The 15,030-nt window shown below is 41.1% G+C and overlaps 1 protein-coding gene across 3 annotated transcripts; it reads left to right on the top strand.

Moving 5' to 3' along the window:
* The first annotated feature begins 5,218 nt into the window (after positions 1–5,218).
* On the top strand, positions 5,219–11,313 carry LOC306881024 (uncharacterized protein). Of its 3 annotated transcripts, none has more exons than XM_079434855.1 (4): positions 5,219–5,705; positions 6,470–6,573; positions 8,614–8,692; positions 9,909–11,313. In XM_079434855.1, the coding sequence occupies exons 1-4, from the start codon at positions 5,507–5,509 to the stop codon at positions 10,637–10,639; spliced, it is 1,113 nt and encodes a 370-aa protein (XP_079290981.1). In that variant the 5' UTR covers positions 5,219–5,506; the 3' UTR covers positions 10,640–11,313. The 3 variants fall into 3 exon arrangements, with proteins under 3 accessions (XP_079290981.1, XP_079290982.1, XP_079290983.1); XM_079434856.1 differs by having other exon boundaries at positions 5,376–5,705; positions 6,459–6,573; XM_079434857.1 differs by having other exon boundaries at positions 5,596–5,805.
* Positions 11,314–15,030: the final 3,717 nt, after the last annotated feature.

Here is a 15,030-nt window from a genome sequence, read left to right as displayed (position 1 = left end):
TCGGAAGATACAAAGGGATGCCGGCACACAACAGAGTCAGCTTTTGCAATGAAGCAAGCCGCTCCCAGGCATGGAGAGGTGTGGCAAAGAGACGCAGTGTCTCGTTCCCTTTCTCAGGGAACAAGGGTTACAGTCATAACCCGAGACGCTCCCCCTTGAGGGAACTCACACTGCGTCAGCAACGACACTTTGGGGAACGTATACCCAATATGCCACCCCGAAACATGCCTGTCCTAGTGTGAAGCTGAACCAGGCACAACTTAGGGCGAGAGCACTCGTGCACCCGGTGTGGAGGGAAGGTCCAGGTTATAAAACCTGATGAAAGTATGCGGGGTGGACCACCCAGCCTCATCGCAGATCTCCTGCAACGGGACTCCTGAAAGGAGGGCCCTAGAGGATGCCATGCCTCTAGTAGAGTGGGCCCTCAAGGCCACAGATGAAGGCAAACCGCGCACCTGATAGGCCAAGGTAATAGCCTGAATAATCCAATTACTAATCGTCTGCTTGGAAGCAGGAAGTCCCTTCTTGGGTGATCCAAAGCACACCAACAACTGTTCCGACCACTTCCAATGAGAAGACTTCTGAATAAAGATATTCAAAGCTCTTACAGGGCAGAGAAGATGAAGCCTCTCTTCTTCCGCCGACACATGAGGCGGAGGATGAAAGGCCTGAAGAACCACCGGCCATGCCACATTAGATGGCACCTTGGGCACATACCCGGGCCTAGAGTGTAAAATGGCCTTAACTCCTCCAGGGGCAAACTCCAGGCAGGTTGGGCAAGGCCTGGAGATGCCCCACTCTCTTGAGCGAAGTAATCGCTAGGAGGATGACCATCTTAAAGGTCAGGTTCTTTGCCGTAGACGACTCGATAGGTTCGAAGGGGGCAAGTGACAGCCCTTTCAGGACCACAGCCAGATCCCAAGTTGGGACTCTGGAACGAGTCGCAGGCCTCATCCTCCATGCACCACGGAGAAAACGCACGACCAGCTGGTGCCTCCCCAAAGACCCAACATCTAAAGGCGCGTGGAAAGCTGCAATGGCAGCCACGTACACCTTTAGTGTGCACGGGGTAAGACCAGCAGAGAAACGATCTTGGAGGAACTCCAGCACTGAAGCCACCGGGCAGTTAACTGGGTCCAACCCACGTTCTCTACACCACGTAGAAAACACATTCCACTTTAGGCCGTACAATCTCCTTATGGAGGGAGCCCTAGAACTGAGTATGGTCTCGATCACTCCAACCGACAAGCCAGCCTCTAGGTACTGCACCCCCTCAGGGGCCAGACCCACAGTTTCCACAGCTCTGGCCGAGGGTGAAAAATTGTGCCCCCTGCCAGGCTGGCCTGCCAGGAGTGACATGATGTCTGAGAACCATACCCGGGAACGGGGCTACCAGCAATAGACTGACCCCCTCTTTCCCTCTGTACCATGGCGTCCAACCCCAGCGGGGCTGAATGCCTGAGAGAAAACCACAGTGGACAGTGGGTCATCTCTAGAGATGCGAACAAACCACTTCCTCTGGGCCGAACCTCTCGCATATCGACTTCACCACCTCGGGGTGAAGTCTCCATTCCCCGGGCCTCAACCCCTGCCTCGACAGGACGTCTGCTCCCCAATTCTAGTCCCCGGGGACATACATCGCTCTGAGAGACGACATTTTCCGAATGCTTCCGAATGCTTTCCACAAGCTCCGAATGTGGCCAAGGACGACATCTCGATGTGGAACTGCCATCTCCCGAGACTGGGCCAGTATAAGCCAGTTGTCGATATAATTCAGCACACGGATGCCCTGAAGCCTCAGTGGTGCTAGAGTTGCATCCATGCACTTGGTGAAAGTGCGAGGGGAGAGAGCTAGGCCAAATGGAAGAACCCAGTACTGGAACGCTTCGCCCCCGAAAGCGAACCTCAGGAACTTTCTGTGCGAAGGAATGATGGAAACATGGAAGTATGCGTCCTTTAGATCTATTGTGACAAACCAGTCCTCGGATCTGATCTGACTCACGATGGTAGGAATAGTGAGCATCTTGAACCTGAATCTCCTGAGAGAACGATTCAAGTGCCGCAGATCTAAAATTGGACGCAATCCCCCATCCTTTTTTGGAACTATGAAATACCGGCTGTAGAACCCGGACTCCCTGTCTGACGGAGGAACACGTTCTATGGCCTCCTTCACCAACAGGGAGTGAACTTCCTGTTCCATCACCCGACCCTGCTCTAGGTGCACTACAGTCCAGACCACCCATTTAAACTTCGGGGGGCGGTAACCGAACTGCAGTCTGTGCCCCCTTTCTACTGTACGCAGGACCCATGGAGATATATTTGGAAGGCATTGCCATGCGCCAATATAATCTACTAAGGGAATCAGCCTCTCCAGGCTGACCTCGAGTGTTCTTCGAGTATTGTTTACGATCCCCTGAAGCGAAATACCAGCAGGAAAAGATCGACAACGATTTTCTGTGTGCGGACACTGTCGCTGCCAGGCCGCAAGCCTTTGGGGCGGACACTGCAGTGTGTGTTCGCCGGAAATTGATGTGGCCCGAAGCGTACTGGACGGCGGGATACCAACATCGATTCCCTGAGGGTTCCGAGGTGGAAACAACCTTGATCGCTCCACCCCGTGGGGGGCAACCCTCAGACGCCCTGAGAGAGCTAGGACCTCTTTCCCGAAGCCTTTCTCGCCTGAAGGACGGTCCTCAAATCAACTTTCAGCTCGGCAGGCTTCGGGCGAGAGCGTCGCCTCTGTTGCCAAGATCCCTGATCTCTTTTTGTACCTGCCGGTACGAGGAGCTTGATGACAGCTGGGGCCGCCCACTCAGAGCAGCCTTCTTAGATTTAGAGCGGCGAGGGAGGTACTGCTTACATGCTGCAGACTGCTTTTTCGCCTCCTGAAACCTGTCGACGACCATATTGACTGCGTTACCGAACAGGCCAGAAGGCGATATCGGGGCATCTAGGAGAAAGGCCCTGTCCTTCTCCTTTATCCCTGATAAGTTTAGCCACAAATGTCTCTCCGTGGCAACCATAGCCGCCATGGAGCGGCCGATGGGACGGGCCGTCTCCTTGGTAACACGGAGGCAAATCTGCAGCTCTACGCAGCTCTGCTAAATCACCTGGAGTTGGTCCCTCGCCCTTGTCTAAATCCTTTAAAATATCAGCCTGGTATGCCTGCATCAGTGCCATTGTATGCAGGCATGCACCAGCCCGACCAGCCCCTATATAAGCCACAGAGCTGCCCGGGCGTGCTGCACTCCCAAACAATGAACACACAGCTGATGTGTGTCCCCACCCATTAAAAACCTCAGGCAGGGATGCACACACCGCCATGACAATATACTGCTTGTGACAAACAACACTGAATAAGATACACAGTAACACGGAGTGCTTGCTGAAGAGCAAAAAGCTGACTCTGTTGTGTGCCGGCGTCCCTTTGTATCTTCCGAGTATGCCGTCACATGTTACGTCATGACGCAACACCAATCAGGATTGGAATAGTTTCATTCATGCTTCAGACGCGCTACGCTGAGGGGGTTCCCCAAAGTGTCGTTACCGACGCAGTATGAGTTCCCTCGAGGGGGAAACTTTTATTTTGGATGCAATTAATCATTTGAAAGCACTAATATTAATGCATAACCTACAGAAGAACACTTACCATGGTATTTTCATGGTATTTCAGAGTACTTCAAAGAACAGCATTGTCATAACATGGTAAATGTTCAAGAAAACAAGGTGTTTCCATTGTATCTTGCTGAAAAACAAAACAAACAAAAACAGGTATTTCTATGGTACTATGTCAATAGTACTTTGATATGAATACTTTTATGTTTATGTATTCAGCAGATGTTTTTATCCAAGCATCTTGCAAATGAGGAAAATTACATGCAATTTGTCATAAAAGCCAACAATTTTCACAGTATACAAGTGTATGAACTATAAGTTAGAGCAGAACAAGGTGATATTGCATGATTACCATATTCACTTACCATGGTATTTTCATGGTATTCCAGGGTACTTCAAAGAAAATCATTATTATAACATGGTAAATGTTCAAGCAAACAGTGCACCATGTTGAAAAACAAAACAAAAATTAGTACTTCTATGATACAATGTCCAAAAAACAACAACAACAGTACTTTCAAATATGCATATGGTACTTAATGATTACCATATCCATAAACCATGGCATTTATTCAGAATTCAAAGGTAGTACAATGGTGAATACATCCAAAAACATGGTATGTTGAAATAAAAACATGGTATTTCACAAAAACGTGATAGCACCATGTTAGTCTGAAAACGTACTTTTGTGTGTTATTGCAAATATGCATTCCACTGTGCAAAATAATTTCAATGTCAAGGTTTTGTAAGATCATCTCTCATGTGCTGCTGACAGAATACTGTTCTTTGTACATGAAACAGCTGGAGCTTAGATATAGCCTACAACATACCTCACATGAGAACTTTTATGTTCAATAAAAAAGTGTGTAGCAAGCCACGGATAGACACATTATTGGCTATATTTTTGGTTATTAATCTAGTAGTATATTTACGGTATCTCCTCTTTTCTGGTGTGTACCACCAGGAGGCGCTGTGTGGCTCCTCCATTGAGACACATTCAGATCTGAGGACGGTTTTACACAAGATATTTGTACACTAGAACGTATAAATACGTTATCTGTTAAAGTCAAAGACTGGAATAAAAAAAATAATAATAAATATAAAAATTATAATAATAAAAAATTATATATATATATATATATATATATATAATGACAACACTGATAACTTACAAACATACATTGAAATAAAAATGTGCAATTGAAAAAATAAAATACGTAAGAATTCAAAATGTTATATTAATTCCTGGCAGCTAAACCCCGCCCACTCTGTCATCGTCATGTCATTTTCGCAGTCATTCTATCAGTTTATCCGGTTTCTTTGATGCAATTTGGGCATTTTAAACAGCTAGACGCGGTGAAATGCGTAATTAAAATAAAAAAGTAATTAAATAAGATAATTATTTCCTGACCGCTAAGCCCCGCCCATTCTGTCGCTATCATTGTCAGTTTGTTCGGTTTCTTTCAGTAAATATGTGAATTTAAAACAGCTCAGTTATACGTGTTGAAAATTAATACACATTTTAAAAAAGAATAATTAAAAAATATACAATTATTTCCTGACCGCTAAGCCCCGCCCATTCCATCATCGTCCTGTCATTATCAGTTTATGCGGTTTCTTTATGGAAATTTGTGGATTTTAAACAGCCAGATGTGGTGAAATACGCAATAAAAAAAATAATTAAAAAGATAAATTAAAAAAGATAATTATTTCCTGGCCGCTAAACCCCGCCCACTCTGTCATTGCCGCTGTCATTCTATCATTTATTCGGGTTCTCTGAGGAAATATGTGCGTTTTTAAACCGCTGGACGTGGCGATCTAGTTCATTAGGGTGTACTTTCGAAATCGGACATTGTTTAATTGATAGAGCCAGTGATTTTGATCAGAGATCATGTACCGCTCGTTCCAGGCGCAGCTCGTGTCCATCATGGACATCGTGGCCGAAGCGGCGGAAGCGGAAATCAAGCGGCGCGTGGAGGAGAGCTGCGCGGTCATCAGACTGGAGCTGAGCCGCAGCCGGAAGGACATCGATGCTCTCAAGAGGAAATGCTTGCTGATGGACAGCGAGCTGAAGAGGGTCAGGAGGAGAGGTCAGAGGTCATAGACACAGAAATACTATAGGACTACAGTATTCATGTACCATGGTATTTACAAAAGTACTGCAAAGAATAGCATCCTACTATTATCAAGGTACCATATGACCATAACTAGGACATATTATACATGACCCTGGAGCACAAAACCAGTCATAAGGGTCAGTTTTTCAATTATGCATCATCTAAAAGCAGAATAAATAATCTTTCCATTGATGTATGGTTTGTTATGATCGGACAATATTTGCTGAGATGCAACTATTAGAAAATCTGGAATCTGAGGGAGCAAAAAAATCTAAATATTGAGAAAATCTCCTTTAAAGTTGTTCAAATGAAGTTCTTAGCAATGCATATTACTAATCAATAATTATATTTTGATATATTTACGGTAGGAAATTTACTAAATATCTCCATGAAACATTATCTTTACTTAATATCCTAATGATTTTTGGCATAAAATGTATAATTTTGATCCATACAATGTATTGTTGGTTATTTCTACAGATATACCTGTGCTACTCATGACTGCTTTTCTGCTCCAGAGTCACATATATAGTAAAAAAAAAATATTACATTAATAATACAAAATAAATATCACAGCAACAGGATTTCATGTTTATCAGATTTGGACATTTTATCATAATTTGTAACCACTATTGAAGAATTCTAATGCAGATTTATTTACAGATTTACATTTTTTAAAAGAAACCGGTCCCAGTAGGATTATGAATTGAATAAAGAGGACAGCAGATGTGTTTCAGTGTTTCAGTGTGGAGCATCAGAACGCTTTCCTACACCGCTCCAGAGACAGAGAGAGATCAGAGATCAAGACCAGGATCCAGATCAGACCCCCAGCATCCAGCAGGTGATGAACACAGACTCATATTACACCATCATCACGATAGTACACCATCGTCACATGATATTACACCATCGTCACATGATATTACACCATCATCACATGATAGTACACCATCGTCACATGATATTACACCATCATCACATGATAGTACACCATCGTCACATGATATTACACCATCATCACATGATAGTACACCATCGTCACATGATATTACACCATCATCACATGATAGTACACCATCGTCACATGATATTACACCATCATCACATGATAGTACACCATCGTCACATGATATTACACCATCATCACATGATATTACACCATCATCACATGATAGTACACCATCGTCACATGATATTACACCATCATCACATGATATTACACCATCATCACATGATAGTACACCATCGTCACATGATATTACACCATCATCACAACATGATTTACATTTACATTTAGTCATTTGGCAGACGCTTTTATCCAAAGCGACTTACAATTGAGGAATACAAGAAGAGATTCATCTTGAAGAGGCAATCAGACAGAGGAAGTGCTCGTAACACCAAGTCTCAGTCATTGTTCAAATAAGTACAAGCTAGTAAGGGAGGGGGAGAAAGATAGAGGGAAAGAGTGAGTTTTTTTTTTTTTTTTTGAGTTTAGGATGAAGTCAAGTACTGCCGAAAGAGATGAGTTTTCAGTTGTTGCTTGAAGGTTGCCAGGGATCCGGCGTTCCGGATAGGGGTGGGAAGATTATTCCACCAGCCAGGAATGGTGAACGAGAATGTTCTGGAGAGTGATTTTGAGCCTCTCTGTGATGGTACCACAAGGCGTCGCTCACTAGCAGATCTCAAACTTCTGGAGGGGATGTAGGTTCGTAATAGTGAGTGGAAGTCTGTGGTAGTTCTGTACGCAAGCATCAGTGTCTTGAACTGGATGCGAGCTGCCACTGGTAGCCAGTGCAAGGAGATGAAGAGAGGTGTAACATGCGCTCTTCTGGGCTCGTTGAAGATCAGTCGTACCGCTGCATTCTGAATCATTTGTAGAGGTTTGATTGTGTTTCAAGCAGAGCATTGCAGTATCCAGTCTAGAAACAACAAGGGCCTGGACAAGAAGTTGTGCAGCATGCTCTGTCAGAAAGGGCCTGATCTTTCTGATGTTGTGTAGTGCAAACCTGCAGGATCGAGCAGTCTTTGCAATGCGCTCTTTGAAGGTCAGCTGGTCATCAAAGATTACACCAAGATTTCTGACCGAAGATGATGGGACAATCTAACTGAATCGTCAAGTCATGCTGTAGAGTCGGAGTGGCAGGGAAGACCAGAAGCTCCGTCTTTGCCAGGTTGAGCTGTAGGTGATGTTCTTTCATCCATGCCGAGATGTCTGCCAGGCAGCCTGAGATCCGTGCAGCTACCGTTGGGTCATCTGGTTGAAAAGAGAGATAGAGCTGCGTGTCATCGGCGTAGCAGTGATAGGAGAAGCCATGTGCATGTATGATGGGACCCAGCGATGTAGTGTATGTGGAGAAGAGGAGGGGTCCAAGAACCGATCCCTGAGGAACCCCAGTGACCAGTCGATGTGGTTTGGATACCTCCCCTCCTCAGGCCACCCTGAAGGATCTACCGGATTTTGTGTATAAAGAATAAATAATTATAAAATGAGTTTTAAAAATCCTCGTTATTATAAATGATTGAGATTTTTGTGGAAATTCAATATGTGTATTAATGAGATACTCATGAGATCAATATTTAGAATTAGTTTTTATGCATATATTTAAGTTTTAGTAATTTTGTTAATTTTTTTTAAATACGCCTATATTTTTATTAATTTTTATTTCAGTCTTATGTGTTTTTTGTTTGTTATTTTAATAAATAAAATAGAAAATGAGAAATTTTCCTTTGCAACTACCTGAAGTTTAAGTAACAAACGTTTTTTATAGTTTTAGTTAACCATAATAACCCTGGTGTGGGAGCTGTGTATTCTGTCATTGATAAACCTCAACAGACATTACTGAACGGATTGAAGCACTGATGTCTGTTGGTGTGTTTGTAGTCTGTCTGTTCGCTGGAGGAGAGAATCAGCGCTCCGGTGATCAAACAAGAGTGTCAGGAATCCAGCAGTGCTGCAGGAGGTACAATCAAAACATAAACTACACTTCAGATGACACTGAATATGATGGAACCCACACAGAGATACACTGAAACAGATACACTTAAGTGTATTCAAAGAGAGACACTTTCATTACTATGTACCTTAACGTATATAAAAGTTTACATTTAGTCATTTAGGAGACGCTTTTATGCAAAGCAACTTATAAATGAGGACAATAGAAGTCAACAAAAGAGCAATGATAAGCAAGTGCAGTACATATAGCAAGGTTTTTTTTTGTTAATTATAATTTATTTTTGTTAATTATACTAAAAAAACAGATAGAATAGAGAAAGCTAGTGTTAGATTTTTTTATAGATAACGGAGTTAGAAAACGAATAGAGTGCAGGTCTTAAAGTATCGTGTTTTTTAAAAAACAAATATATAAAATAGAATGAATTAGAATTAGAATAGAGAGTGCTAGAGTTAGAGGGTCAAATAAAGATGGAAGAGATGTGTTTTTAGCCGATTCTTGAAGATGGCTGAGGACTCGGATTGAGTTGGACAGGAGGGAACAGTTCATGTAAAAGTCTGTGAAAGTGATTAGAATTAATTATGAAATTACATATACCCCCGGTTTCACAGACAAGGTTTAAGCCTAGTCCCAGACTAAAATGTAAATCTGAGCTGTTTCAACTGAAAGAAACTTGCACTGATTGATCTTAAAATATATCAATGCCTTTGTTTTGTCTCAAGAGGGACACCAGTAATGGTTTTCTAAGGCACGTTTATAAAAATTACTTAAATGTCCTAATTAAACTATGGCCTAATCCTGGCTTAGTCCAAGTCATGTCTGTGAAACCAGGCCATAAAGATGAACTTAATTCCCACTTAAGTGGGTAAATAAAAAAAAACTCTTACGTTCAACTAATTGCATTTAATCTACATAATGGGTGGTGATGGCGCAGTGGATAAGACACATGCCTTTGGTGTGAGAGACCCGGGTTCGAATCCACTGTGAGACACCAATGTGTCCCTGAGCAAGACACTTAACCCCTAGTTGCTCCAGAGGCGTGCGACCTCTGACATATATAGCAATTGTAAGTCGCTTTGGATAAAAGCGTCAGCTAAATGAAATGAATAAATGTACATAATGGATTTTATTTATTTGCAATTAACATGCAATTAAGTATATTATTTTTATGACAAGTGCCCTTTTTAAAGTCTGCTTAAGTGTGTCTTTCTGCTTTAACACACAGGGAATCGTCCCTTCGATCCCGAGCAGCAGAATCTCCAGCAGATCCAAGCTCAGGAGAACACAGAGAACCAAAAACCACCGTTAGGAGCTTCAGAGATCCAAAACTCACATTTCACTCATTCACCTGCGGAGCGAGAGAAACGTGATGAAGAGCATCCGAGCGGTTTGGGACTCCAGGTTAAAGCTGAGAAGGACGATGAGGAGCCGAGAGTTCACCTGAGGTTTGCTCAGCTGTGGACGACGTTCCCTGAAACCACCGCTGAAAACACAGACCGGACGTTTCCAACGTCACAAAACACAGCCGTCTTCAGCTCAGAAGCATCCAGGAATAATCTGCATCCTGTAGAGACACAAATAGAGCTTTATGAGCCGGAGCAGATCAATGCAAACGATCAAATGATGAGTGCTGTAGGTGCAGTATACAGCCAGGATGAAGTGGACAGAGTTGCAGCGTTTGGTCAGAAGCGCTTCTGCTGCTCGTTCTGCGAGAAGAGCTTCAGTCGGTTCGGTCAGCTCAAGGAGCATCTGCGCAGTCACACAGGCGAGAAGCCCTTCGCCTGCGCTCAGTGCGGCCGCAGCTTCACCAAACAGTGCAATCTGATCCGGCACGCCGTGGTGCACAGCGGAGAGAAGCCACACCAGTGCGGTCAGTGCGGGAAACGCTTCACACAGCGCTCCAGTCTCAAATCACACCAGAGGACGCACTCGAGTGCATGGGATCATCACAGCTGACGGCTGCAAACACCTCTGCTGATTCACTCCAAAACACAGAGGATGAAATTAACCCCTTAAGTGTCACCCACCACCCCATTCTTGAGCATAGACGTGAAAGTGCACTATCCAAATTTAAATTATAATTCATGAACGCTTTGGAATACAGACCTAAGGATGGGCTCTTTTTTTAAGAAGACAATCTTAATTCTTTCCCCGCCAGCGTTTTTGAAAAACGTTGCCAGCCACTGCCAGCATTTTTTCTGATTTTCACTAAAATTTCATGGCCTCCAGAATATTTTGTTGTATTAATATCTGAACATGCATCAAAATAAAGAACAAACCCTTTACTTTCAACAGCAAAAAAAAATCTGTTTTATTCTAGCTTCAAGCATTCTTTTTTTTATCAACACTTGAATATCTACACAGTGTTGTTTTTATTTAACTGGTTTTGCACTCTATCTGCCATGCGCCTTATGCCACTTTATCGATCTAATTCTTATTTTTTTCTACAATATCCTCATTTGTATATTTGTATAGTTGTATGTACATATGTTTAAACTGTATTTATCTGTATCTGAATGTGTTTAATGTTAACTGTTTGCACCAAGGGTCTGAGAGTAATGCAATTTCAATTCTCTGTATGTATGTGCCGTACATGTGGAAGAACTGACAATAAAGCTGACTTGAACTTGAACTTGAAGGTAGGTTATATAAAAAAAAGCTGAGAAAATCGCATTTTTATCAAATACTACATCTGGATCATATTCAGTATGAAGATCAAAGCAAAGATGCAGTAGATGGCTTCCATCAGTATCCCACAGCTTGCACAGGCCTACACTTTCTGGATCAACATTTCACTCTGTAACATTAGGCAGTTTTCATTTATATGCTGTTTATTGTTGTGATCGCATTATCTTTCATATGCATATTACATATGAGATCGCTCATTTCTGCGTCTTCCTCGCCTGTGTTTTTGATCAGCACGTGAAATTCTGTGTTTGGCGGGGAAAGAGTTAAAAAAAGAGTTTCAAAATATTAAAGTATCAAAAAGTTATAGAAGTTTAAATTTACTGTAAAGAAAATGCACTGTACCATTTTTTTTTTACTTTATGTAAAATAAATATTTTTTAAAACAAAATTGCTAAAAAATTAAAGCCTTATGTCTAAATAAGTTATGTTCCCAATTTGAAGTTGATATTAAAAAAATGTAGGTTCCTGTGAGATTTTAAGGCGTTATACCACAAACAGCCATCAAAACTCCATTGAATTTTTTAAATGCATTTTTCTGTCACAAATGTCTACATTTCTCTGTTGATATTACTTCTATCAAAAAAATAACCACCAAATATGGAATCTTGAGCCTCAGACATTTTCGACGATATGTATTTCGTCAAGATTATAAAAAATGTTGATTCTAAAAGACCATAATACATTTTGTAATATGACACTTGACTCCACCCACTAAGGGGAGGGGCTTGCCATGGTAAGGCAATGTCCGATTTTAAATTATATATAACTTATGATGATTAGTAAAATATGTGATAGAGAAAAAAGAAAGCCTTTGGGTGGCACTTAAGGGGTTAAAAACTCTTAATATCATAAATGACTGTTGCAATACTGAAATGTACCTTTTATACTTTCAAATTGTATTTTCATATTTTATTTTCAGATTGTATCGGATGAGGTGTTTTTTGTGCAATTTGTAAATCTATGATTTTTCTGCATGATTGAACAAAACCAATGCTAAGAAATGGTTCAACCGCAAAGGCCTGTTCACACCAAGAACGATAACTATAAAGATAAAGATATTAGCGTCAACACCAGCGGACAGTGTTGTAATTATATTCTCCAGCTCGTTACAGCAGGATGGATTCTGATTGGCTGTCAATGTTTGTATCGTTCATCAGCTGGAAAAAATCATTCTGAAAGTGATTCCAACAATATTGTTTCTCTGTGCCTTTATCGTAATAATTGTGGTGTGCTATTCTTTAATATTCAGAATGATTTTTAAAACTATATCTTTATAGTTATTGTCCTTGTTGTGAACGGGCCTTTTACGTTTTGCTAAATTGGACTCAGTTTAGATTTTTTAATTGATTTAACATGAAAATAACTGACATTTTTATGACATTGAAATGAGTGACAAAATATTGACCTTTTTCACGATATTCTAATTTTTTTAGATGTACTTGTAAATGTATTGTAAATTATAATTTATTATGTATAAATATTATAATTTATTATACATAGATAAAGTAAAATAAATGACATGTAAATGAAACATTAAAATAAAATAAAACTTTTAAGCAACTTATATACTGTATGTGTGTGCATTTAAATATACATAATAAATATACACAGTACACACATATATTATGTAAACAAATTTTTTTTGAGTAATTTGTTTGACAGCACTAATATATACAATTATAATTTTAATAATAATTATTATATATATACAGGTATATATACAGTGTCCTCCATAAGTATTGGAGCAGTAAAGACAGAATTGCTCTGTTGGCTGTGGAGTCAAGACATTTGCAAATATGATTAAAATATGAATATGAGACAAAACTACAGAATGTCACATTTTATTATTAGCCGTTTCAACACATACATGTTTTACCAAATAAAAAGAACAGCACTTTTAGAGTTCATCCCTCTATCTGATGAGAGCATAAGTATTGGGACAGTTGAACATAAGGCAGATATTAAAGATTAAAAGCTATTATTTAGTTGCAGATCCCTTGCACACAATCACAGCAGTGAGTCTGTGACCCATAGACATCACCAGACTCTTGCTCTCATCCTTTGAAATACTTTTCCCAGCCTTTAATGCAGCCAATTCCAATTGTTGCTTGTTTTGGGGAGTTTCTGCCTTTACTCTCCTCTTCAGCTGCTGAAATTCATGTTCAATCAGATTTAAATCTGGAGATTGACTTGGGCAATCTAACACTTTCCATTTCTTTGCTCTTATAAACTCCTTGACTGAACTGGCAGGGTGTTTTGGGTCATTGTCCTGATGCAATATGAAGCACTTCCCAATGAATCTGGTGGTGAATCTCTTGTCTTTCTATGTTTGGTGCTGGTCCGAGGTTTGCATCTTGCTGTGTAGCATCTGTAATTCTGTGTCAAAGTCTCCTGAGGACAGTAGATTGTCAGAGCATCACCCCAGCTTTCTGGAAGTTGTTGGTGATTTTACAGACACATCTTTTAGGATTCATTTTCACAGCTTTTATGATTTGTCTGTCACCAACTACTGTTGTTTTCTCAGCCGATCAGGTAGTTGTTGGTTGCTGGTGTTTTTGCCCATGCCCTTTGTTTTTGCTAGAGCTCTAACTGATTTCCTCTTTTCTTTTAGCATCCAAATTAACTGCTTTTCTCTCAAAATGAGCTCCCTCATCTTCATCCTGGTTTGTGTGTGTCATCATCGAATGCAGGATTCAGAATACAGAAGTAATGGATATAACTGATACGACACATTCCCTGCTTTTAATATCTGAAGAATTAATGCAGCAGGACACAGCTGATCACTTAGAAAGACCTGAGAGGCAACTGCTCCAATACTTATGCTCACATCAGATAGAGATGAACTCTAAAAGTGCTGTTCTTTTTATTTGGTAAAACATGTATGTGTTGAAACGGCTAATAATAAAATGTGACATTCTGTAGATTTGTCTCATATTCATCTTTTAATCATATTTGTAAATGTCTTGACTCCACAGCCAACAGAGCAATTTTGTCTTTACTGTTCCAATACTTTTGGAGGGCACTGTGTGTGTGTGTGTGTGTGTGTGTCTGTGTGTGTGTGTGTGTGTCTGTGTCTGTGTGTCTGTGTGTGTGTCTGTGTGTGTGTGTCTGTGTCCGTGTGTGTGTCCGTGTGTCTGTGTCTGTGTGTGTGTGTGTGTGTCTGTGTCCGTGTGTCTGTGTGTGTGTCCGTGTGTCTGTGTCTGTGTGTGTGTGTGTCTGTGTCCGTGTGTCTGTGTGTCTGTGTGTGTGTGTGTGTGTGTGTGTCTGTCTGTGTCCGTGTGTCTGTGTGTGTGTGTGTGTGTGTGTGTGTCTGTCTGTGTGTGTGTGTGTCTGTGTGTCTGTGTGTGTGTCTGTGTGTGTGTGTCTGTGTCCGTGTGTCTGTGTGTGTGTCCGTGTGTCTGTGTCTGTGTGTGTGTGTGTCTGTGTCCGTGTGTCTGTGTGTGTGTGTGTGTCTGTCTGTGTCTGTGTGTGTGTGTCTGTGTGTCTGTGTCTGTGTGTCTGTGTGTGTGTGTCTGTGTCTGTGTGTGTGTGTCTGTGTCTGTGTGTAAAAAAAAATTTTTTTCCAATCTGAATTAATTGTTTTACTGTATTTGTCACTTTTAAAACTTATCATGTACCTAAAATCACTTGAAATATTAAAACAAATGAAATCTAATTAA

This window comes from Barbus barbus (assembly GCF_936440315.1).
Source record: "Barbus barbus genome assembly, chromosome: 15".
NCBI classification, from domain to species: Eukaryota; Metazoa; Chordata; class Actinopteri; order Cypriniformes; family Cyprinidae; genus Barbus; species Barbus barbus.
This window is presented reverse-complemented; position numbering and strand designations above follow the sequence as displayed.